General features: G+C 39.9%; 3 protein-coding genes across 11 annotated transcripts in view; 2 read left to right on the top strand and 1 right to left on the bottom strand.

Moving 5' to 3' along the window:
• xkrx (XK related X-linked) overlaps positions 1 to 7,257 on the bottom strand; it is a 28,173-nt gene extending 20,916 nt beyond the window's left edge. For 5 of the 8 annotated variants that reach the window (XM_046031096.1, XM_046031099.1, XM_046031103.1 and 2 more), the window contains exons 1-2: positions 7,124 to 7,257; positions 1,875 to 2,019 (exon numbers count right to left, since the gene is read on the bottom strand). The gene's annotated coding sequence lies outside the window, so the exon portion shown is untranslated. Of the gene's footprint in view, positions 1 to 1,874; positions 2,166 to 7,123 lie in introns of those variants that run through there. The other 3 variants (XM_046031101.1, XM_046031100.1, XM_046031098.1) reach the window with 3 other exon arrangements.
• tmem35 (transmembrane protein 35) lies at positions 637 to 3,196 on the top strand. Its single transcript, XM_046031105.1, has 2 exons — positions 637 to 854; positions 1,756 to 3,196. The coding sequence occupies exons 1-2, from the start codon at positions 735 to 737 to the stop codon at positions 2,119 to 2,121; spliced, it is 486 nt and encodes a 161-aa protein (XP_045887061.1). The 5' UTR covers positions 637 to 734; the 3' UTR covers positions 2,122 to 3,196.
• Positions 7,258 to 7,265: 8 nt separating the features above from the next.
• cenpi (centromere protein I) lies at positions 7,266 to 26,110 on the top strand. 2 transcript variants are annotated; one of them, XM_046031094.1, is made up of 20 exons: positions 7,266 to 7,544; positions 8,974 to 9,111; positions 13,594 to 13,712; positions 16,474 to 16,581; positions 17,063 to 17,111; positions 17,252 to 17,298; positions 17,561 to 17,650; positions 17,759 to 17,890; positions 18,279 to 18,422; positions 19,869 to 19,989; positions 20,241 to 20,335; positions 20,506 to 20,623; positions 20,867 to 20,931; positions 21,088 to 21,197; positions 22,154 to 22,289; positions 23,365 to 23,489; positions 23,954 to 24,002; positions 24,543 to 24,761; positions 25,162 to 25,203; positions 25,357 to 26,110. In XM_046031094.1, exons 1-20 carry the CDS (start codon positions 7,373 to 7,375, stop codon positions 25,498 to 25,500), a joined length of 2,223 nt encoding a protein of 740 aa, XP_045887050.1. In that variant the 5' UTR covers positions 7,266 to 7,372; the 3' UTR covers positions 25,501 to 26,110. The 2 variants fall into 2 exon arrangements, with proteins under 2 accessions (XP_045887050.1, XP_045887049.1); XM_046031093.1 differs by having other exon boundaries at positions 7,268 to 7,544; positions 24,540 to 24,761.
• Positions 26,111 to 26,603: the final 493 nt, after the last annotated feature.

Below are 26,603 nucleotides of genomic sequence, written 5' to 3'. Positions count from 1 at the left end.
AAGCAAAACTTCTGTGGTTTTTTGAGTGACCACGATGACTTTTCCTTGCAAAATCATTATGGCATATGGTTCTGTTGCAGCTTAAAGTGTCTCTATTACTCACTGGTGAAATTTTGGCCTTATTTTTTCATCATGTAAGATATTTCGTGTCTTATAGTATCCAGAAAATACAATGATGTTTAATTATTCCTATATAGACTTATATTTTGACATGATTTTTGTGAAGTATCCTTTTGTATCATCTCTTGTCCCAGGGCAGGGACTTCCTGGAGCTAGTTGCCTTGACCTAAAGGTATCTATCTGCTAATTGAACTCTCTGCATGAAAGCAAATAAATCAAATGGATTACTATTGTGCTTTAGTGGTGCATATTCCCAAGTACTACAATGTTAGCCTCCAGCTTCTGGGCCCTTGGAATTATTGGCCCTCAGCCTTGCTGTTCCCCCTTGAGAGTTTAGAGACGATTTATTGTAGTTATAACGGCCTACTAGCACTATCAAGTCCGTGTTATCAATATATATAATGTAATGAAAGAGTATTGCTGTGTGTGAGTTGCGGATGAGCTCCTGTCGGGCTACAGCTGTCCGCTGCTCCTTGATGCAGAGAGGGGAGCAGCGCGTCTCCATTTTTGTGTTTCATCCAGAAGCCCATCCCCCTGATGCATCTTCACCGGGAAACCGTCCGCCTCCCATTCAGTTCAGTGGGAAGCGCCTGCTGCATGCACAGTGGCGAAACATGGCCTCACCAAGGACAATAACTATTGTGGCCCTTTCTTTTGCTTTGGGTTTATTTTTCGTGTTCATGGGGACCATCAAGCTCACCCCGAGACTAAGCAAGGATGCATACAGTGAAATGGTGAGTAAACCGTAATGTTAAACTGTCCGCAGCTGTGAGAGTAAAGGAGGCCATTGTTCTGTGTTGGTGGCAGACGCGAAAGGCTCTCAGGAGATGCTGGCCTAAATAGTCACAGATACATAAAATGAATGCTTTCGATATTCTAATCTGCCTCTGTGAAGCATTCATTTCCCAAGAGGAGATTCTTGTAACGTTATATAAAATGTTAAGACCTGCTGTATTGCCTGTACCAACAGTTAGCACATAACGTTAGGCTAGGCCTAAGTTATATGTTTTAAGATAAACCTCAAAAATATGCCGGTATTACCATAGTTATTATCCATGAGTCAGCATAGATAGATAAAACAATCCAATATGTGTCTGCCATTAGCTAACGTTAGCCGCCGAAACAGCGATGGATAATGAATGAGTGACTGCACCTTACTTTCCTAATAACTTACATGCTATAATCTTAAACATGCCAACATATATACCGGATAATCAAGATGTGTAAGCTATAGCTCGCTCTTTAAAGCTTATTCTGTGGCTGCTAGGCTTTTCGTTTCATATGAAGAGGAACTTAACCGCTAAAGCGCAATGGCGGCGCATTCCAGCAAATTCGCTAAGATGCACCTGTCGGTGCTGATGTTGAAATGAAGATTATATCTGGCATGTGCTCAGGCTTCCTGGGTAAATCCAAATTAATATGCCCACTTTCTTATCATTACTTTACAGATGTATGGGTTATATTTTGCCAGGCAGCAATAGGCAAGAGAGTAATTGTGCAATTTAAAGGAATGGAATGAAAATTAAATGTTAAACAAGAACAATGACCTTACATGCTCCTTAAATGACCTCACTAAAAGACACCCCATGGGAGTTTGTATGACCAGTTAAATGTTAGACTACTTTTTCATTTCAGAAAAGAGCATACAAGAGCTATGCCAAGGCATTGCCTGGCCTGAAAAAGATTGGGATCAGCTCTGTCCTGCTTCGTAAGATCATTGGCTCTCTGGAGGTGGGCTGCGGTGTGGTGCTCACCCTTGTGCCGGGCAGGCCGAAGGATGTGGCCAACTTCTTGCTGCTGCTGGTCATGCTGGCTGTCCTGTTCTTCCACCAGCTAGTTGGAGACCCCCTGAAACGTTACGCCCACGCTCTAGTCTTTGGTATTCTGCTCACCTGCCGACTGCTTATTGCCCGCCAGAGTGATGACCGGCCGGAAAGAGAGGACAGCAGAGAGGAACAGCACATCAACGACCAGGAAAAGAACAAGGTCAAGCAGTCTTAAGATCCTCTTCTACTTTGGTCCAAGCTACAAGAAAGGGAACCTGGTGCACATCTATGGATTGTAGTGATTCAAATTTGAAAGGAAACAGTCACTCCCAGTAATAATACCCCTCACACCCATCTCGTGTCCCATCCAGCTGGCTGACTGATTACTCTCACCTACTCCTCTGCACTCTTAATGTGAAACTGAGAACTCCCGGTGGTCCATACATCCTCTACATAACCATGGACAATCATACCTGTGGAATCTTTGACGAGCTCAACTCATTGTCACAATAGTCCCTCCATTTTCTCTATTTATTTCAGTCCTACATGTATTAAATGTGTTTGTGTTTTTAATCGGGTATGAATTTAATTTATGTTAGAAGTTGGTTTGAGAATGCTGTTTTTCATGAAAGAATCTTTGTAGCTTGTTTTTCTAATTTGTTTTTATACTGTAGGTAGGAGAGACTGGGAATGAATTTCAGTAGTTCAAGTGTGTTTCATTTGGTTATTATTATAGATCATAAACCAAAATGAGCACTTTTGAAAGAATTTTTTACTAATTATACATCAACTACTATTACATATCCACATCTTATGTTGGTGCAGTGTTACCAGAAGCCTATTTTAGAAAGATAAATAAATCCTTCTTCATCTTTCCTCTCAGATTATTGCAAAAGTACGCATGAAATCCTTTTCTTCAAAGTAAAATAAGCTGAATATCCTCTGTCTCCTTTCAGTTCAGTTATCACAGTGATGTTGTTTTGCTGGAAAGGACAGCAGTTGCTGCCTCAGGTGTCTGCCGCTAGCTTGTACAGAGAACATAACCAAAATCAAAAAAGTCTTTTTGCCTGTTAAAAAATGGAATTTTACCTTTTGTAATTCACAGTTGAAATCTTAAACTTGTCACTGTCTCTTAAAGATTCTGCACATCTGTTTGGTTATTTTTTTCCTCACTCAAGATGTGAAATGTACTCTTATTACAGTTTTGTTATGGGGATGAAATCGCAGTTGAAAATGCTGTTAGTTTTGAGATTCACTATTTCTGTAAATTATATCCTTAAAATAAAGAAATGGAGGTGAGACTGACTAAATATTGCTTGTTTTATTAGCACTCTTGCATTTCATTCAGTGAAGTTTATGATGTTTGCAACAATGGGTGCTGCTGGGGATATCTGTTTTGCAAACTGGTTATATAACTACAGCCAGTCCCAGTCAAATTAATTCCTTCATATCAGCACATACACTAAATACAAAGTTTGTGTGCCCAGATAAAAAAGGCCCTGACATTTCTGGGTGCATATCATTTTAATACTCACATTCTCTAGACAAACCTAGACGACCTACCCCTACTTAATTAGACATGTAGTGCTTATCACCATGTCCTGTAAAGGATTTGTTACTGGTTTACTGGTCAGTTTCTGCTTAACTTGAGCAAAGAGTTTAGGCGCTTTATTTTAACACCGACAACTAATAGATATTGTAGGTTTATCAGATTTAGCATGAAACTATTACAGTTAGGAAGAAATTATGTTACAGGAAAAGATTGATTAAATTGTTTTATTTTGTAAACACACTTTTTGGTGACCTTTGGAGGTCCATCAAATAATTTCACAGTTATCTGATAATACAGCAAGTGGCTCAGATCAAATCACAGTAGAGCACCTTAAGTATGTAAGTCCAAAGGATGCAGCCCTTCTTGCCATTTGTTTTAATGGTTTTATGACCCATGGAATATTACCAGACTCGATGTTAGCCGTTACTCTTGTGCCTGTCATTAAAGACGAGACTGGCAAGGTAGGAAGTGCGGATAATTATTGGCCGATCGCACTAGCCAGTGTGTTATCCAAAGTTTTAGAAAGAATTTTACTTGATTGTCTAAGTGAGTATACTGACACCACAGACAACCAGCTTGGCTTTAAGGCTAAGCATGGTACTGATTTATGTACCTTGAAAGAAGTACCTGTAATGTATAGGAGACAAAACTCCTCTGTTCTAATTGGCTTTATAGATGCCTCTAAGGCTTTTGACCGAATCAATCACTAGAAGTTGTTTCTGAAATTGAAACTAAGGTGCGTGCCTGACAGCGTGATAAGAATCCTGGCATACTGGGATGCCAACCAGAGTATGCAGGTCAGATCAAGCTAACATGTTGGCAAGAAATTTTTTTACATGTGTTCAGACCATGTTAAGATAAGGCTCTTTAAAGGATATTGCACTCCTCTCTATACTACCCCATTGTGGGCCAAATTTAAAGAGGTGGTATTATGCTCATTTTCAGGTTCAAAATCTTATTATGGGGTTGTACCAGAACAGGTTTACATGGTTTAATTTTCAAAAAACAACATATTTTTCTCATACTGCACATTGCTGCAGCTCCTCTTTTCACCCTTATTTGTTGTACACCACCCTCTTGAGCTACAGAGTGATGTATTTTCATTGCGCAGTTCCCAGGCAAGGACTAATAGCCAATCAGAAGCAGAGAAGGGCAGGTCGTAAGAAACAAGGTAGTGTGATCCTAAAGGGCTCTGGTGTGATCCAAAGCAAAGCAGCTTCAGACTGCGACCGTAACTAGCAGATGGTATAAGTTACTCACAAGTCCACAACATCATTGTTCCACATCTTACCATAAACCACTACAAAAATCACCATATTTCAACTCAATTTTACATTAAAATTGGCCGAAAAATTTGAACGTTTGCTCAGTAGCTTTCACACCGGGTGTAACATTAGCATTATAGTTATAACTTTAGCTGCGACACACACATCAGCGATCCACACAGCTTTCTCTTTTTTAAGTTAAAACGTTTCAATATTACTCAGAATGTAAAGACAGATAAGCGGTATGAAAACCTTCCAGCTGTGTTTTTCTCTGCCGTTGTTGCTGCAGCCGTCTGTGTGACGGCGGGAGCAGAGGGCTCTGTGAGCGGGTTGGCGCAGGCTTCCCCCGCCGCCACTTGCGGAGCTCCTCAACTCCGAAAATATTCAAGCACATTTTTGTTCCGCCTTCACTTCTCGTAAATCTGTCAATATTCAAAATCTACACAGCAGATTTTTCACCTCAAAACTTCTCAGAAGTGGATTTAGTGATGAAATTCCATACGAAAACTGTAAAATATAAAACTTTCTGTTGCTGGCCTCTGTCTGGCGCACGCACTGATGATGCAGTGAATAGTGAAAATCTCTCTGACCAATCAGCAGTCTGTCATGTTTTCACATTACATTTTAGTATCCCTCAGCTTGCTTGGAACCTCGACGGAGGTGAGGTGATACGAGAAAAAGTACCTGGAAGCAGGTACTGGTACAACATTTCTACAACGGAAAACCAAACAAAGGCAAGTGGAGCCAAAGGGCCTCCGCTCAGACCAGCTTGGTTTGAGGGCGTGCCTGACCCCCCTAGCCGCTGGGCAAGCTTTATGACGCGTTTTCATTGTGACGTCACAGTGAAGGAAGTGAATGGCTGGACTACAAACGAGCTGTTTTCAGGCAGTTCAGAGCAGTGCTTTCTGTGGGAGATGGGAACTCCCTGTGGGCTGGACTTTGGGCTTTTTCATTTTGCAAACCTGTTACATGCACAAAAAAGATATATAACTCAATAAAGGAGAGGGAAAAAGCCTAAAAGCACAATACCACCTCTTTAAAAAGACAACAATATATAATCTTCAGGTTCCCTATAATGACTGTATTGTGGTGTAGTAAAAGTGACTTGTTTTGTAAGGCAAGAGTCAACACTTTCCAGGCTCTACTGAGAAATCTGATGTACAAATTTATCTGTCGACTGGATGGCTCTCAGAATGGCATAGTAATAGTGTACGATACCAGTAACCCCTGTGGAAGCATTGGTATAATAAAAATCACCCATTTTTTTCACATGTTTTTGTATTTGTGCTTTGGTATTTTAGGAGGTGTTGTGTGTCTATTATGATGTTGTGTGTTTTTCTGATGGACCCCGAGTTTGACAATAAAGTTGAACTGAACTTTGCTGTGAGAGGATATCTGACTGCAGAATTTGACGCATCTGCCTGTGCTTCATTTTAGTGTGGTTTTCGACACAGCAAAACCCATACCTAATCAGACAGGCAGGAAAGGACCAGGCTCATGGTAGACTGAACACTGGGGGTGAGGGCACAAACAGCTGCATTCAGTTTTCAGCGTTACTCAGACACTCTGTTATATCTTCAGTGCTCAAGACAAATTTTGGGCCTGCTTTTTCCCCTAAGCATGAAAACTGGACTGAAGGTAAGTTACAGCTTACAGTTTGGGAGAAAGTTAGGAGAAGAGAGGTAGACTACCTTTAAAATTATGTATTATTTCTTTCCCAAAGAACTAATTGGCACTGTGGTGGTTGCAGAACAACTTAACCACCATGAACATATAACTAAATATAGCAACAGGTAAATGTTGAATGCATGTTGTTGCCATTTTCTGACAATTTGGTTTTGTAGGGTTCTGAGAGTTTACATAGCCTAGTTTTGGTTTTATTTGCCAGGTTTTGAGATCAAGTCAACTGACACAAAATTAATTGGAAACAATTTTGATCATTGCAAAAATGCAAACCATTCAGAGGTTCCAAGTTCTTAAATGTATTTGTGGACTGTGTAAAACTAAAATTTCTGTAAAACAAAAAAATTAAATGTCACATTTCAGTTCTGTGTGAGCACCACAAACCTGCATTGTATGACTGTTCATCTCAAAGAGTGATATCTCAAACCCTGGGCAAATAAAACCATCACAAAAGTTAATCTGCGAACCTGGCCATTATCACAAACTACTTCAAACAATGGGCTGTTAAGTTCTCTGACGAGTCCTTCACAGGTTTGTGTACTGGTATTGATGTGTTAATATATATTTTTTATACAGTTTAGGTAGGCTACAAGGTAAAAAGTATGGTAAAACAGGTTGTAAAGTGAAATTAAGTTTTTAACTCCCTTCTGCAACGTCGCAGACATTATACACTAATACAAAAGCAACCATAATTTATGGTTATTAATACCCAATTTTTTAGTACGTTTTTTACTGACCAGCTTTCGACGTTGTTCGACGAAGCCTTCTCTCATTAAATACCAAAATCTTATCCATGATCCATGGACAGGTAGCTCTAGACCCTCTGGAGTCGTTGAAGGCAAACGGACTACAACTGCCAGGAAGCAAGCGAGCGGATGGACTGTATTGCGCAAGCGCAGAGCAAACGGTCGCGCGGAAGATTTGAGTTTTGTTTGAATAGCTGAAGTAGGAGTAGGGTACAGTGTTCAAGTTTTAGCAATGTAGAAATGGCAGCAAAACTAAACCTGTCGGAGTCGTCGGATGTAGACCCGTCGTCTCTAAACGACCAATCTGTGTCCAGCCGGAGCAGTAACAGAAGTCTGAGAGTCGCAGAAAAGGAGAGAAGGAAGATCGAGGCGGAGGACCCGTTTGTTCTGGCCCTGAAGTACTTCTGTGACGGTAGGAAAACAGGAGCAGATGGTGGCGTGTTGCTGTTACCAACGGCAGTAAAGTTAATTAGCTGCCTAGGATTTATACGTTAACGTAAGTTACGTTAATTAAAAACAGACAAGGCCAGGAAGACACGACGTTAACCTAAGTTTACTCCACTTTGTTGTTGGATTTGGAGTGTAACTGATAGCTAATGTTGCTAATATAGGCTTTCTAGCTGTTGACACAGTGTATGAGATAAAAAGGGCTAGCATTAGCTTTAACGTTAAGTCAGTAATGTCAGTATGTAACAAACACAAACGACACCTCAATAAAAGCTTGATATTGGAGGATCGACTCGTAGTTTTGTGACCCCATCTCAGTTACGTGACCGAATCTATGAAGATTGATGCCTTTTGTTAGATTTTGCCCGACGAATGAGGTTTGAATGATGGGCAAACAAATGCGAATCTGAAAAAGCTTATTAGTTAATATTATGGGTGCTGTCATACGTACTGTAATACTGTTTTAGGAGATGCTCTCTTGTATTTTGTGATCGGAATTGAAAATTCAACTACATCTGCATTTTTTTTTCTGTGGTAACATACTAATACATATTCTGATAGCTGTGTAATTACTGGAGATGCCATAACAGACATCGGTGCCCGGCAGTGTAGATATATGTCTGTACAACTCTAAACCAGTGGTTCTCAAACTTTTTCACTTCAAGGTCCCCTAAACTGACACAAAAGAGACCACAGACCCCGATTTGCTATGTTTCTGTCCCCTGATTTTGGCTTTAAGATGTTTTATTACCGAAAGTCAATGAAACTCATGACCAAAGTTGTCATATGTTCTGTCACTGTGTTACTTATGGATGGAATTATAGTGAAAATAAATGATTATATGATGATAATAAATGATTCCCCTGGACCCCACTTTGAGAACCACTGCTCTAAACACCTCACCTGAGAACATTTGGCCAAACCGTCTTTTTTTGTCTTAGTTGAAACTCTAGGGTCATACATTTTGTTGGAATAAAGGGTTAAATAATTATGTTGTGTTTTTCTTTGTTATGAATAAGCAACTAAATGACCAAAACTACTTCCCTGGGATTATTTTCCAGTTCAGCATTTATCTCTAGATTACATTAACACTTCAGTCTGTTTCTCTGATGCTCAACAAGGAGACACCAAACTCTGAATATTTTATGATTGATTCATTTACACACAAAGGTAATCTGTAAAAGCTAGCAGTTTTCATGTGGTGGTGAGTAAATGTGAAATAAGAAAATGCTGGATTTTGTTCCATCTGCTGTCATGTCACCCAACATCAACACGAGAAAAAGGAAAACACCTGAACTTGTTGACATGACTTGTATGTGTGAAACTGTGTGAGTGCCTGAACATTTTAGAAAGTGCATACATACTCTGATGTGACATTCCTCTCCCTCCTGTAGTTGAAGCGGGTACTCCTGTGTATGGAAACGATGAGGTGGAGAATAACCTGGTGCTGGTGGAGAAGGTGGCCTACAGTAAAGGACTTTCCCCAGAGGCCATCTCTATTATGCTGGAGTTTGCCATGAGCCTCCGTATGGGTAAGACATTCATTTAGCAGCAGCTTTGGACTGGGTATTAATTCTGAAATTTTTAGCCAGTGGAATGGGCCTGTATAACCTATAATACCATCCATCTGTCCTCTTTGAAGATTAACCTGTACAGGGCCATAGGGGGCTGGAGTCTGTCCCATTACACACCAAGCAAGCATACACCTTGGACAGGTTTCCAGTTTATCACAGAACTAACAACTCACACTCTTTTTCACACCTTAGTCGATTTAAAGCCAAAAATTCACCATTCGCATAGAGCTGAGATTTACTGTCGGGCGCGGCGAAGCGACGCGAAGGAATTCGCGTGAGTTGAATATTTTCAACTCAAGCGAGAAAGTTGCATGACGCCTATTAGTGTTGAGATTGTTCGTACGTCACTGACGGCTTCAGAGCGTTGTGTGGAGAGGGCCGGGCAGAGCGGGAGATTGAAAATCTGCTGGCCGGCTGAGAGCTGCTAAACTTGGGGGAGGGGAGCAGTGCTGCAACCATTGGACAAATAAACTCCCGTAGTCGGACTGGATTATGCTCTAACAACTACGCCGTTTACTCGCGGGAGGGGCTCGGAGTAAATTGATTTTATTAAATTAGCCTTTTACTTAAGTTTTTGGGATTACAACGTTGATTTATCTTCACTGGAGCTTCTCAGCAGCTAGATTCCGTGCACATCCGGTTCCAGTATTGTTGTTAGCGTCGTTAGCTCTGTCGGACTACGACTTCATATTTATATGAAAACTGGACATTACTTGGAGAAAAGAAAGCGAGGAGGTAGAACTACCTGGTGAGTTCAGAAAACATGTCTGTAACTTTATTCCAGCTATCATTGTACTTTACTGTGACCAAGTTAGCATAGAATAGCCCTGATTGATCCAGACTCCATTCAGAAAACAAACATTTTAGAAGTTGTTGTCCTGCTGTCTTGCTGACAGACCTGACAAAGCATGAATTCATATGTTTAACAAATCTGCATAATGTTGTTGTTATTTCGGCATCAGTTTAGTCCGTTTATTGCTATTTAATCACAGCAAAATGTTTACTTTGGGTTATACAGCTGTAGTAATGGCAAGTTATGTTTATTCACGTTATTGCGTTAAAATTGCCTTCTCGTGTTGTGTGTGAAAGTAGCGAATGTACTCGCACGAGGAAAGTGTCGAGAGGAGAAAATTTGCGTTTGGTCTGAATGCCGCATGGGCTGTCCCACTGTCAAATCTGTCACTGTCAAGTGCGTGAGGGCTCTCTCGCGGACATTTGGAGCTTTTTTTTTTTTTTAACCCTTTTCGTAAGTCTGCGTTTCTGCAGACTTCACCTGAGGGAATAGCCCGCAGTTGACATGACATGAAACACGGGGGTTTACCGGGGTTAGCAGGGGACACCCAGAAGCGAGAGAAATATCACGGCAAATCTGCCTTATAAGAGGAGAAGAAGAAGAACGGTATACAAACAAGCATGGAAACCAACGCTGATGCTAAAATTAGAATTAGTTAGAATTTTTCTTAACATAGATTTAAGATGGTACATAGAACACATGAAGCCAGAGCAATGCAATCATCTTATTACACACTTAGTTTATTCAACTATTTATTTTAGATTTTGCTTAATGATGCTGTTTTGACCAATAATAGTGAATTGATTATTGTAATGTAGCTTAGATTGACATTTACCTCTTCTCCACTCTGTAGGGCAAGAGCCTGCACGACTTAAAAATCAGGCAAAAACATAAAATAAAAAATGTGCAATGTGTTTCAGCGTTGTCAAGGTAACGTGATAATGTGGCAAAGTGCTGTCCCATTCCTGTTTACATAATTTTGAGCCCTTGCAGGCTCTTGCACTCAATCACTTTCCAAGTGACATAAGTAAAGTCTGTGAGGGTTCAGGGCTTAGGGGGGACTTTGGGATTGGGCCACTGTGAGGTAGTAGGCTTGGGCTGTATTTATTATTATTATTTTTTTTCATACTTCCTGACATTTCACTGGGGTATGTACGGTATATGACGGTATTTGTGTTCTTGCGAAATAACTCACTGTAGCATGTATGATATTGTCTAGCCTACAACTCGTGCCTCTAATATGTAGTTACTTAGACAAGTCTTGCGGAGTTTAAATACCATAGAATAATGAATAGATGGGGAATAAGCAAGGGATGCACCGAATGTTCGGCCACTAAAATTAATCGGCTGAAAATAGAAAAAATAGCACTTTCGGTGTTCGGCCTAATAAGTCAAAAGGCTGAATTTTACTGAACAATTACATTGACATGTCGGCAATGTAGAAGCATTTTAAAGTGTCAGAGAAAGATGCAAAAATCACTGTTTGCAGACACACTTTTGAATTGTCCCCTAGCACATCCACTCCATCTGTGGCTGACTTCTTAGTAGGGCTGCACAATTAATCTAATCGCAATCCCGATGTCGTCATGTGCGATTACATAACCGCAAAAAGTGTGCGATTTAATAAAACAGATGAAAACTGGGAGAAGATAATGAGGGTTTGGCTCACTGGCTATTTAACGTTAGCTGTGTCGGTGCCTTTTGTTGTTTCAACATGTTCAACTTTCCACAGGGCCGACAGGCTTGTCAGTGAGCTTGTCAACTGACCAATTGCAGCCAGGATGGGGCGGGACATTAAAACATTTTTTTTGACGTGCTATGGCAAATCATTAAATGTTGAACAATATGATAATTGACAAGTTAGTACTTAGCATTAACAAATTAGAGACCAATGTAGAGCCTTTTGCTTGCACAAGGATTTAATGAATAAAAACAAACTACAAAGATGAAACGGCTATAACTGCTTTTAATACTCAACAAGTGGTAAAAAAGTATACTATTATATGAAATTCTAATTAATGTAGTATTTATTGTTATCCTAACAGAAAACTATTAACTAAACATTATACTCGTTATTTAATACACTCATGTACAGTTCCTCCTCTAGGTTGTGGATAGAGACTCGGCATTAGACAGATGTACACTGAACCAGTGCCAGTGTGCCAATATTTGCTGCTTCTAGCTGCCTCTCCCATAGAGCAACACGCTCCCCTTGTTCTGTTTTACATCTGTTTTACTTGTTATTGTTATAAATATTGTTTAACTTTGTTCATGCTGAGAAATACACATTTCAAAATGTCAGTATTTCACACATTCCTTGATAATTAAGCAAGTAGACTCGTAGTACCATTTGTTCCATTATAATCGAATCGCACATCGCAATATTGTCCACAATAATCGCAATATGACTTTTTCTCCAAATCCTGCAGCCCTACTTCTTAGAAAAGGCAACAAATGGCTTTAAGTGTTTCTGTCACTCATTTCTGAGAAGGCGATTAAGCTAGCCGCAAATTTGGAGTGCAGAAGTATTCAAGCCTTTATGGTAACTGAAATGGACCTGTGCGAGCTGACAGGTAGCGACTTTATCCTGTCATTTTCTCTCTTTACAAAGACAAGTTTTGCAGTATGAGAGTCCTACCTGAAGAGAGGCGCTATGGGTGCTTCTCAAGTCTCTTATTATTCTCAAGTCTTATTATTATCTCTTATTTGTCGTTTCCTCGCTTGAACCGGACATGACTTGACCACTCAGCCATCTCGCAGACTTTCCCAAAGCTCTTATTTGCCCTCCGAGGAGTGATCTCTGAGAAGCTATGAACAAGGATACACCAGTGCATCCTTCGTGGAAGTCATTTACTTACCGACACGGCCCCTTCTTGGGTAGCCGTTATATTGATTGGACACTGCATCATCATGACAGATGACATTAAAATCAAGTGTATCACTGCAAAGTCTTTGATTTGTTTTTGTGATGATTCAGTGTCTTGTTAAAATCTGTGTTCATTGTAGGTCTGAACAACAAAAGCCCCACACAACTTTCTTCATTTATTAGAAAGATTTTTCTTCCTTTTATTTATCCCATCAACAGGCTAAGCATTTTGCCAGTAGAAATGATCCTGTGCCTCTGAGCAAGACATACAGCGACCTATAAATATTAATGTGCAGGTGTTTGTTAAACAGGTAACAGCTACAGAGAGAATCATGCTGCTCTGTGAGACTTTATTGGTACCAACACAGTGCACATGTCTGTAGACACAAACTCCATAACAAGTTTCTACAGCTGTTAGAGCCGATTGACAGCTGATCCAGCTGTCACCGTCATCAGAAACGGACGACGCTTCACATGACGGGATAATTATGAATGTTTCATTCCCCATCCCTAACCATGGTATACCGTAATACCACCCAAGCCTATGAGGTGTTAACCACTGAGCCACTGTGTATGAAATGTAATACCAATATCTTGTAGTTGTTTGTATTTTAGTGAGAACATATTATTCATGCAGTTGCACAAAAATGAATTCTTCCCAAATGTGTAGGAACACCTGTGCAAAGTAAAGAGTGTGTTAATGTCATGGACAGTTAGAATTTTTTTTACAGTCAGTTTTAACATTTGCTTCCTTTTAACTGATTTTGATTTCTCTGTGTAGGGACTACTCTGTGTGCTCGCGTGCTGAAGTGTCTGATTCCTGCCACTGTGGTGCCACAGGAGGCCGTTGTTCGAGCGGTGGTATGGCTGGGTGTTGGCAAAATACCTTTAAGCACACAAGTAAGTGCAAATAATATTATTTATTTTAAACTTTGATCTCAGTGCGTAATTCGTTGTTTACTTAATGTTGTTGGGCAGCAAATCTTGATTTGATTGTTTTCTGTTGAATGCAGGGCTTAAAGTTCTCCGGCACAAGGCGTTTTTGTATTTGACTATATATAAATGTCTGTGGAAAATATTCTTGTCGCATGTTATTTGTGTGTGTGTGAAGCGCCGGTCTTCCTCAATTGGTGGCTCGGTGTCTCTGTCGGTGTATACCAAGAGGGAAGCTTCCGGTCAGAGATCTGATTCGAACGTGGAAGTCCCTTAAAGCTGCATTCTATTGAACGGCTAGCAGGGGGTGACTCTTCTGTTTGCAAAAAGAAGCCTGGCTCCATTAGAAATAATGGCAAAATGACCCTACTTCTTACCTGAATAATTACCCCAGTAAACACTTTCTGATGAGTTTATGGTCTCAATCACTAGTTTCATGTCTTCTTCAATACAAAATTATGTTCATTTAGTAAATTATGGTACCATTTATTTTAAAATAGACCATAAAGCAGAGTATGTTTCAGGGCGGGATGATCTATTATTGACAAGTCGTTACCATGGCGACCTGTCAATCAGGCTAGAGGTGACTCGTACCATCGGCACTATGTAAATTTAACCAGCGCCATTGAAAAAGCATATTAGGAGTTGGCTGATCACTTTCTCTGGTGAGTACATTTAGTTTTAAGACTGTTTTTTCGCTAGACAGAGTTATCAGCCCTGTTAAAATGAAAGTTAACATGAATTATAGATGCACCTAGCTAATCAAGCTAGCTAGCTCCGCACATGGCTATTAGCTCCACCGTCTCGTCCAAATATGGTCACTTCTGGGCACTTCCTGGTTGCAAAAACTCAACATGGCGGCGGCCTATCGGTCAAACTTGAGGCTTCAACAAAGCAGTCCACAAACCAACGGGTGATGTCTAAGTCCACTTCTTATGTACAGTCTATGGTGTATACACGAAAGTAAGGGGACTGGCATGGAAATTGCTATTGGGTCAAATAAGGTGTCACTCAAAAGGTCAAAATGTAGACGCTTATTTGTTTACATGCTAACTGTAGTTAGTCTAATATAAAGCGACGTAATAGGTGTGTGTGTGTGTGTGTGTGTGTGTGTGTGTGTGTGTGTATATATATATATATATATATATATATATATATATATATAATGTGTGTGTGTGGAGAGAGAGAGAGAGAGAGAGAGAAAAAAAAATCTTTACAGATTCAATAGGGACCTCGCACGGTTCGTGCGACGCCTAAAAAAGACGAGTTCTCAGTGTTCAGAGTCTATCCAATCGTTCTGCCCTATCGGAAAATGCTACCTTATGTGTTCCCTTTTCCACTGCCATAAAGTTATAACTCTCACAGTATTATGACATCTTCTGTTTTTTTATTATTAGAACATCATGTCAGGGGTAGCCTATTTTGATATACTAATAATGAGTTGTGTTTTTTGATATTGCTGATGATCAGCCACTATCTCGATGGCATGCCCAACAGCAAGGTTTCACAGATCCACGCTTGTGGGTCATGGGCATGTGCAGAACCGCTAATAGGTAGCATAAATCAACAGAACACCGGCTCAATGTGATGTATGTCCGCTATCGCCGATGGACGATGGCAACGTCTATGGCCCAACCCTATTTTGAACTTGTTGCATGAATGATTATTGAGGAGTTAGTACTTAACATTAACTAATTACAGACTAAGCACCATGTAGATAATTTTTAAACGATTTAATAAATGAAAACCCACAGAAATTAAATTGCTGTCCAACTAGAATTAATTTTACACTGGTGGTAAGCTTTAGAGTATACTATTATCTGAAGTTATAATTTAGCCCTAGTACTAGCCCATACATACTCTCCCATGTAAATGGGGAGTACCAGTAGGGCTGGGCAATAAAACAATAATTATAATTATTGTGATAAAATTTTCCTCAGTAACAATATAAATGTTTAGTAAGTGTTTGATTTAATTCATTTGAGTCACGAATAAATCAGCACTTAATTTTTCTATTAAGATATGGGGAAAAAAATAAAATTTTATATATATATATATATATATATATATGAAAAAAAGACTTAATAATAACTTAATAATTTAAACTTACTTAATCATAATTGTTTTGAATGTTCTACCTCTTCTTCCTGATCCACTGTTTGACATCAAGTGTTTGTTCTGACCATCAAAATAGTTTAAAACCTCAATTAAAAATCTGGTTTCTTCAACTTTCACCCAGGAGCAAAAATCTTTCTAAACTTGAAAGAAATAATGATTTGACATCGAGCCCCCCCCCCCCCGTCATATATTTCCACATTGAACATTTCATCAAAATAGTGTACAATTATCTTCTCGTCCTGTTCTAGTAAACCCAGCATTGTGAATTGGTTATTTCTAACTCATTTGTAATTTGTGTCTGTTGGTTGGAAGAGAGAGTATTATTACATTATTCTAATTACTAATTCCGCCCCCGTGACCCTGTTCACAGGATAAGCGGTTGACGATGGATGAATGGATAAATGCTAATTAGGTTTACATCATCAACCATTTTTAAACAAAGGGAAATGATTTAGGACTACTTTTGCTCTCTGTTGTCTTTTCATTAATCTAATAATTTGGCCATTAAAAACATTTTAAAAATTAGTGACTGTTAGTCTACCTGCTTTTGATTATGTATGTGTACTATAATTAATCAGTTTTTGTGTTTACTTTTGTGCACAATTTTCAGGTGCTTTTCATAAAGTGGGTGTTGACCATATTTGACATGATTGATGCAAAGGACCAACTTCGAGCTGTCTATGGCTTCATCTTCAGCTTCGTCACAGAAGAAAATCTGGTATTTGTACTGATGCATCTTCACATTGTTTTCCAGAGCATGTTAAGCCAGATCTAATGGCATGAAATCAAATGTGTAAACTATTCATTTACACAGGTCTTTGAGTAACACATGCAGGGTTTACTAAGATTATTTGTCATTCAAATGACATGTGTTTGTATGCCAGAGCTAGTTTTTGGATGTTGTGCCTTATTCAAGACACAGATAACACGTTTATCTGGTTTAGGCCTAGAATTCATACATAACAAAAGAGGCATGTGTTGTCCTGTTTGGCTGAAGTTAACCTTTTACGGTCCAAAATGCGTCATCACGGGGGCTTTGCTTCAAGAAGCAGGTTTTATCTGTATAGCTCTGCTGTTAAAACCAGAAATCCCCTCATATCTGAAACTGAAAGTTAAGAGGTATATTCCAGATTTTATTCAATGAAATGACAAAATTGCAGACATGTGAAGTCATTACTTTGTTTTTACATTTCATTCAGTGTCCTTTCATCTGCCATCTGTTGTACCTTTTGACCAGAAAGGAAAGTGGTAAGTCAGACATTTTCACACCTGCAATGTCATCTGAAACATGACTTTTTTTCTAGTTTACTCTCCTCTTTTTTAGTATCCACATCACTTCTATAAGCATTATTGACTGCTTCATTTCCCCCCCCCCCCTCTCTTTGTAGTGCGAGTCTTCAGAGTCAGGAAGTTACTGGAGCTACAGTCTAAACTGGTAAACATCCTGCTGATTTGATGCCCTGTAGAGCCATTTATCAAAGCTTTATTATAATAGTATTTCCTTACTCTGTGTGACAATATATTCAGGGATTAATTGCAGGAAGGGTTTTTTCTACACTGTGCTTTATTCACATAAACAGTTACCTCTTTCCATATTGGTTATAGTTGTATTCTGCATTATTAGGCAACATAAATCAAAAAACGAGATTTACAGATTTCAGAATGTGTCACGTTGATATTCGCTCTTGTTTCCACAGGGAAGACAGGCGTTCCTCTTGCACCTACTATCACTTTACAAAGTGTTTTGCCCTGAACTGGTGACGCTCTCCATTCCATCACGAATGAGGGTTTGTACATGGACTGTGCAGTTAATGTTAATTCTGCTGTTTATAATACAATATGATTACCATCTGTAGAGCTAAAAAGGAATTGTATGTTTTTCTGTTTTCTCACAGAGTGGGTTTAGGAACCACAACTCCCCCTGGAAATCAGCGTTGATTGCTGTCCAGAAGAGGAACAGTTCCCAGGTTGCCTCCAGCATCGGTCTGGCATTCACAATTAAAGATAAGGCCACCTCTAGGAAAAGGGTATGGAAGTTCATTTAAGTTGTCAGAAGCACTGTTTACTGTGTTTGCAATCACTCCTGCTACGCTGCAGTTACTGCTGCTGCTTGCCAATCATTTCAGCATTTCATCAGCTCTACCTCCACCAATCCAGCATTCACCTGAAGGCTCTGTAGGTTTTCTCCATGGTTAAAACTTTATCACTCTCCGCTCTCTTATTGTGCCAAATGTTGAAGTATGATTGCAGGGATTGACATGGTCAGAAGATAATGACCAGATCTATGAAGTATATATTTGTAATTTATCTGTTCATCGTGATTTTAGCATTTATTAATTTCAGGAAATAAAAAAAGATTGCTCGCCTAGGCTTGCCTTTAATTATGTTCTTGTGTTACTGTGCTTGCTCTCTTAGAAACACTGCCACCTGGAATTACCGGCATTGAGCTCTGTAGTCAATAAACAGGCTCAGACTGAGCAGTCCTCCAGCAGAAAGGTGGTTCCCCTGGTGCAGATCCACTCCTTTACTCAGCTGCTGGAAAATATGCACCGTATAGAGGTAATTTCTCCTAGGACAAATCTCTGAGTTCTGCATCTGTGGTGTGCTGACGCAGGGGCCACCCCTGTCCCTTTACTGTCTCTCTTCTTCTCTGTCTTTCCCTCTTTCTGCTCCCACCTACCTCAGCTTCCACAGTTTAGATGTCCCAGAGCCCCAACACACCTGGACTGGGAGCAGGTGGACTATCATTTAAGCATTAAAGTGAAGATCATTAATCATTTAAGTAGCAGAATAAAATGTGCCAGTTTTTCCCATGCCATTGAGATGTGCAACCACAGTCCGTTTAAATTGTGATATATCCTCACAGCCACAGGGAGGCGCTGTGTCACTTTCATAATTTTATTCCTGCACTAGGCCTAACAACTCTGTCCTAGAGGAACCACAGCAGAGGTGGCCTGGGCTGTAATTTGTTTATTAGATTAGAGCATAAACCAAGCTTCATGAGCACAGTGCTTATCATTTGTTTTTTATATTGGCCATTGTTCTTTTTACAGATATCATCAGTGGTTTATCTATTCTTTATGAGTAATGGAAGCAGAGGACCTGAGATGAGGTGTATCTGAGTAATGACTTAGACAAAGTTTCACAGCAGTTGGTCATTTAAAGAGGGCCTCTCCATAAATGTCTATTTGCCCTGCAGATTCAGTGTCCTGATAAACTAATATAAGTCATTTTAAATGGCTCGCAGACTTTTATGCGTCATGCTACATAAATTCACCCTTTTCACTGCCTGCAAAGCCAACGTGAGCCATAAGGATTTTGGACGGCGATATCACCAGCTGTGTTTATTGCCAAGAAAGCTCTAGTTTGCGCTGTATGAGGAAAGACAGGCGAGTATAGTCACACTCAGCAAAGACACTGACAAAGGATTATTGATTATTTCTGTCATTGCCTGCAGTCCTGTTGTCAGAAGCTGAATGGCGCTTTCTCAGTTTAATGATACAGTTGCTCCATAATTATTGAAGAACTGAGCTGTGTCCATTCACAGTCTGTCTTCTCCTCATTCTAATTTATTTATTATACTGACAAAGTCCCCATATTGGGAGGCAGCTGTTCAGACACAATAAGGGACTGTATAAATTATCCAGCATGATGGAAGAAACGTCCCAGTGCTAGAATTATGGGGATTACTGGGTATTGAAGTATTAGCCCAGAAGTGGATTGCTGGCCCACTCAATGAAAACAAGTACAGTTTTTTCTTATTCTGTAGCAGGTAAGCTGATTGATTTGAAACTGACTTGAGAGAACAGATCATGCACAGCAGCTTTATGTGTGTTTTTTTTTTTTTGTTGTTGCAATGTTTGATTCTAGGTACGGTTCCTTGGCAGTATGATTTATTTATTTTTTTCTGTACTTGTTTTGTATTTTTGGATGCTTGATTATTTTAGCCTCTGTGTCACACTTTCTTGCATGTGTTTCCCATTTCTTCATTTTTAACTCCACCAGCTGCCCGCTCAGATGGGCTCACTGCTGGGCTCCAGTCTGGCACTGCAGTACCTGGACTGTGTACAGGATGAGTCTGCCCTCCTCCGCCTCAACTTCTGGCTAGGCTACGCTCTCCACGAAGGTAAGGGAGGGGAGAAGCAATGACCAAACTGTGGTGACATCTTGAATCAGGAACATTCATCCAAAGTAAAGCTGACCTGTAGCTGAACCCTAACACATTACCTAGTTGGCACATCAAAGGGATCTTTTCAGAGAAGGGTTTAAAAGAGCCTGCGGGGCAGCCTCACTGTGTGAAGATACAGCCAGTCTGTTTTCTTTTTATTCCCTTGTCTTTTTCACTCACTAAATACCCGATTTGCTATTTTTGTTAAGAATTTTTGTTCTGCAACGGTGGAGGAGCCTCCCAGAATTCAGAAGAAGCTATGCGGTTTTTGAACATGTTGCTGTCTACGCAGCACTTTCTCCAGGTGAGCCTCACATTTCAGGCCCTGATAGCTACCTCCCACCTGTCATTCACTATTTTCCTGTTTTCCTGTATGTATTCATTAACCTGCACCCACATGCTCAGGGTTTGGGTTTAATTAACAGTCAAATGATGAATCCACAATGTTTTTAATTTGTCGCATTTCTCCAACAGGAGGGCTTTTCCAGTTCAGAAGCTTTTCTCTACAAATTCCTCACAGTTTGGGACGGTTCCCTCCTCCGCCCACAGATCCTCGGCCTGCTGAGCAACATTCCTGTCATCCCAAGTTCACGTGAGTTGTGCTTTCATCCTGCACCACTTCCATGGGCTGTGTCTAGCTCCATATTTAGTGTTTATTCTTTGCATCTATCATACATACACACACAACTGATTTCCTCCCCAGCCTTGCTCTCTACCTGAATAAAATTCCAGCGATGTTCTGATGTCAGCGACGCCTGCCAAATTGTGCCATATCCTAGGGATTGCAGTTTATATAGCTGGTACAACTGTAGCCTTTTTGTCTCCCCATCTTCAGAAATCGGACGTCTTCTGTTTGAGCCCCTCACGCAGCTCTTCTTCACATCTTCACTGTTTTTCAAGGTAGGCTTTCCTGTCTTTCTACTGTGCTATTTACAAATTCAGCTATAAGAAAATATGCTCAAGTGTCATGTCTTTCTGAAGCTCTCTCTCATTATGGGTCCTGTATTAGCTAAGTGTTTACATTACGTTTGTGCGTGTGTATGTGTGTCTCTGCAGTGTGGACTGATGGATTGTCTAAACAATATGCTGTTGAAGTGGCTGACCTGGCACTCGGTGTATGCTCTGGAGGACGACCTGGACATCAGCCTCAACAGCCACACCTCCATGTGAGTCTCAAATCTTCTTCCTGTTATTTGTTTATGCCTGAGCATAAACAAGCAATAAACCTGAAACACTTTGGAAATTTACTTTGCTTTACTTGGTAGCCAAGAAATGCCCTCTCAAACCTAATCACTTCTTACAGATGTAATAAAAGTATTGAGGTGTTGCCTCTTAGTTTTATTTACTGCGGGTTAGTGTAATAAAATAACTGTCTGCGTTAATTTACCCATTTTTGTTCCAAACATGAGGCTTAATGGTTAGTTATAATGGTTATTATCTAATTTTGTTTTGAGTCATGCACCTTGTTGCAACATTTTGGATGATTGATCAGATAAAATCTTGACTGAAACCCCACACTGCTCTATACAATAACGTTTTAGCTTTCACTTAGCCGTCTATTATCCACTAGCAACAAAAACAACCGTGGCAGAAGTGTGTATTGACATGTTTTCCTTTTTGGTTTTGAGCCCATTTGTCCATCGAATCCTTTCATTGAAATCTGTTTGGAGACAGAAATGGTCCTAATATCCAGTAGAACGATTTTCCAGCTTCCAAATTAAGGGGTGGACTTTGTGTCGATTATGTTTAAATATCTGGGCTTCATCAGTATCGAGTCCCCACATGAGTAATCCCACAATAAATGATCCAATAAATAGAGAGAGTAGAGAGTTTTTTACGCACTGCCATTTCTAAACTCACCTCTGGTATTTAGCCAGAGTACAACTCAGAGTTTAGATGTAGACATCATTGATTGTGTATTTGTGTACACTTTCACAACATCACTCTTGATTTAGTGTTTGTCCTTTTGTATTCTAATGAACTGTCATGTGCCTGATATGGGAGCTTTCTTCTATCGTATCAGAGACCTGAGTCACCCACAGAGTACAGCTTTCACTTTCATCATTCCTGGGTATTCTGGTTAAAGTGTGTGGCTGACTCTCTGCTCTGCCCTCTGTCCCAGAAACATGACTCTGTCAGGGTTCAAGGATTCAGTGATGGAGCTGGTTCACTTTGTTGGTCGGCTGGCCTCTGTGGGCCTTCAGCTTGAAGGCTGCCACTCTCTCCTCCTCAGCTTCATCATGGATTTCTATGAGACGGTAAATAAGCTGATGTTAATAGTTGAATGTGCTTTGTGGCTTTGGCAAGCAAGATACAACCTATGGCTGGACTTTACTGTTGCTTCAGAATGACATAACTTTGATTTTAAAATGTGTTTTGCTTATTTAAGTTTAATCTTCACTGATGAGAATGATGCATGTGCAGAGTTTGACACTAGAGGGTTGTTTTCATCTGTTGAAAGGGGGGAAAGTTTCTCTGTGCTCACATTAGAGTTTATCAGGGCTTGAAAGCATGAATTTTTGACCTCGAAACTAGCTTTGAAGCCACATTTGAAATGAGAAATTATTTCGATATTCACAGATTCTGAATTTTTCAGAGGGAGAAGAGTAGAGATGTTTTTAAAATATTTCAACTTAGTAAAAACACATTAGAAACACAAAGTATTATTCAAATTATTGGGCCGGCTGTTGCTTAGAGGTAGAGTGGGTCAGTAGAGCGGGTTGCCCGTTAATCAGAAGAATAGCTGTTCAATCCCAAACTTCCTCCAGTGTCCTTGGGCAAGATACTGAACCCCAAACTCCTCCCAAAGGGGTGTGTGGGTGATTATTATTATTATTTTTTTGATGAGCAGTTGGCACCTTGCATGTATAAATGTGTGAAGGGGGTGAAAGTGACATGTGTAAAGTGCTCAGAGTGGTCGGAAGACTACAAAAATAAGAATAGTCCATTTACCATATACCAAAGTGGGTTATTTTTATCTCTTAAAACTTGTCTGGAGGGGATCTTTAAGCATGACAGAGATTAAGAAAAACTTCTTTCAGGGGGTTTCCTGGTCAAGTCAGCAGCAATAGTAGCACATAGAATATAAAAAAAATAAAGCTTACAAAACATGCAAGACAGAAATAAGTCTTAAGCATAAAATGGTAGTTCCCAGCGTTGTTTGGAACAACAAAATTGCATTGAAACATCGATCAGATGCCAAGAACAGCTTTACAGATCTGTTCCAGCTTCTAACAAAGCAGAGTCATAGTGAAAGCAATGAGATATACTGTATGTTGGATTATCTGCTCTTCACTCTGTGGGTGTTTAGTACATATTTTCTCCTCCCCGCAGGTATGTGACACGTTCCTGAAGTATGGGCTCCCCCTTGTGGTGATGCCTCCTCCTGGAGTTTTTTACCCCGCCCTGCTTGCCACAGACCCTGTTAGCGTGGACAGACTGGCCTACATCATGTACAGGTGAGAACACTTTATCTCCATGCCGCAACCTTCCATGAGCGTATCACGGTGCTTACACTAGCAATACCCTTAATGTAGTATGTCGTATGTGTATGCATATTTGATGACAGAACAGAACTGGAATCAAATGGCTTCGTTTTACTTAACGGTTAATGCATGATTTATGAAAATGAAAGGCTAAGAGGCAATACACTTAAGCCCTCTTCTCCTTTTTTATGTAGAATTCAAGCGTCATTTATAACTCCAGGCTTTAATAACACAAATCCTTACAGTGTCAGCTAATTGACTACACCCCAGGGTTCTGAAATAATTTTTACCAACGCAGAGCGTAAAAATGCCATTGGAGAAGGAAATTGGAACTTAACTGCATTACATTTTTTGACAGACCATAGAGAACAAGCAATTTTGCAATAATTCATGGTCACTGAGGTCACTGGTCTTTCACTGTTCTCTTTTTTGTTCAGGTACAAGGTGAACTTGACATCAGCCAAGAGTCAAGAAAGACTCACGGAGGTAAAAAAAGAATAATCTCTTTATTGTTTAGAAAATCAAATAATCTTTGATTTAAATTGCAGGGATACACATTATGGTCTATTGTACTTGACATATAATGTGGAAAAAAATAATTATTTTAGGCATTGCTCTCTTCCGAAAGTGACTTGCTGTTTGTTTTGAATTACTGTGTTAGTTTTTATAGATTTTACATGTATTAGTCGAGCCCTTTAGGAATTCACAAGCATCTACCTATAGCTCCATTTCTACCCTCTCAGAAAAGGACTTAAAAAGTTGTTGATTTTAATACATCTGCCACTGCAAGTTATGAATTTACAAGTACACATCAGGCAGCCAGTATGTTCCCCTGGAAATGTCAGTGGCACTTTTTATTAAGAAAAATGGACTTGGTTAATAGCATGCAAATGAATCTGCCCAACAAACATCAGATGTGAAACTCTGCAGATATGGAGAGTGGTTCAGATGAACTCCATCTTTCTCCACTTTTGTGTTTTTGTTCCCCTTTGGTCCCATTTCCATTTGGATTCTGCTTTTCAGCAGGCCTTTCACATCAGCCGTCAGACGTTCCGCGAGTTCAACAGCTACGTTGTTGTCATGGTCAACTGTCTGTGGAACTCCAAAATGTTTCAGCCAGGCATTCAGGGTATACAGCTGGGAGAAGAGCTACTGCTCAAGAGCAATGTACCACAATACTGGACCAGCTTTGACCTCATCCACCACCCTGCCTTCATGAGCTACGCTGTCGACTTTCACCAGAAGGTGAGTGTGGACCGTTTAGGATGTCTTTATTTGTGTCTTGCACCACAAAATGTTTGTTCTATATACCTTTTAAACAAAACCTCCGCCAAAGCTCTTGCTTTTTTTTTCTTGCTGTAAGAGACCAGTGATGGATCTCTGTGCGGCCAGTCTGTAGAGTTTGGTTAATAGTCTTGCAGGCGAGACAAGAAGACAAATGTGGTATTAATGTATCTTTCATAGAAGATACATTAATACAGAAGACATTTTATTATTAATGAGTGCTGCATGAGACATGGTTTTCATCATGTTTAATAATACACATGCCTTTTTTTGGTTCGGTCTAACTGCAACATCTAGCCGTGATCTTGTGAGATTTAGCAAGGCGGGCTGACAATGAATATTAATGTTCTCTCTTAATCAGTGTTGGCCAAGGAGAAAGGAGATGGACCTCAGTTCCATAAAGGTATGAGGGGTCTCCTTTTCATTTCTGCATTTTGCAATACACTTCAAATGTATTTTGATGTGCATCAGTCATATTTCTGAGATTAAGAGGGATTGCTTTGATCACAGAAATCTTCAGAAGTGTTTGATGTGACTGTGTGTCTGTGTGTTTCAGCATTCAAAGCCATGGAGCTGGTACCTGGAATATTTGTTCACTCAGGGTTATGATGGCCTTAAACTGTTTGTTCAGAGCAACATCAACTGGCAGCTGCCAGCAGGCGACGGGCAGGACAACAGCCTGTCCACGCAGCAACAGTAGATGCTCAACTCAGTGGGGAGGAAAAACAACCACTTGCGTCTTACCAGTTTCTTAAAAGACTTGTACATATTTCATCTCCTCGTCTCTTCCAAGGAAACTACTTGCAAGAGATGCAAATCTTTTTAATGTACATACATGTATGTGTGTATATTGTGTATTTTTACTTATAGTATTGTCCATTTAATGATAATAGATCATAATGCCCTGGCAGCCATTTACCAGAATCAGTGTCAGTAGTAGGTTTAATAGGGAAGATGGTGTGTTTATTGCGGGGGGAAAAACACCTGGAAGGGGAGCATTGTAACGCACATCCATCTGTCAGGATGGTGAGATTATATCCACATAAATGTTGACAAGAGTAACAAAAGTTTAATTATTCTTTTTTTCAGTATTTCTTTTGTTGCAGTAAACTCACTCCATAACATAACACACCAACCTTGATCCAGCTACTACATTGAAAATGCATTTTTCTTTAGCTTACTGTTTGTTCTTTTTTGGTATATTCTTGTACAGCTTACCATCTGCAAAACCTGACCCTTGCACATTGTTGAAAATAAATCAGCGTAAGACTTTTACTTTAGAAGCCAATAAAATCAGTCTGTTGTCTTAACATGATACTTGCAGTACATTACAGTTTACAAAGCAGATGCATTGGTCTTGTGCCCGAATGTAAACTTGAATTTTGTCTCTTAGACATCAGCTGCTTGAGAATCTGCTATATGGATAAGTATTCTTATGCATTGCAGTCAGTTGCTCTGCCAGCTGGGAAACAGCCTTTTACTTTTAATTGAGGGACCCATCTGGATGGTTATTAGGCTCCTGGCTACTCCTGAAAACGCTGAGTGAAATCATTGTGTGCCAGGTACAGTGATAAGCATGTTGAGGCACAATGTTTACAAATTTTCCTGTGCTTATTGAAGTGAACAATAGTGTGATGTCACTATCTTATGTTTGCAACTAATGATTATTTTCATTAGCAACTTGTCAAGCCACAATTTTTTTTCAAGTAATTGATTCATTAAGGTCATGCAAAACAAAAAACACCACATGTTCTGAGGGCCCAGGGTTACATCTTCAAATGTTTTGTCCAAGCAAGAGTTGAA

This window comes from Micropterus dolomieu, linkage group LG19, assembly GCF_021292245.1.
Source record: "Micropterus dolomieu isolate WLL.071019.BEF.003 ecotype Adirondacks linkage group LG19, ASM2129224v1, whole genome shotgun sequence".
Lineage (NCBI taxonomy): Eukaryota > Metazoa > Chordata > Actinopteri > Centrarchiformes > Centrarchidae > Micropterus > Micropterus dolomieu.
The sequence above is the reverse complement of the archived record's forward strand: the minus strand, read 5'-3'. Positions and strand labels throughout refer to the sequence as shown.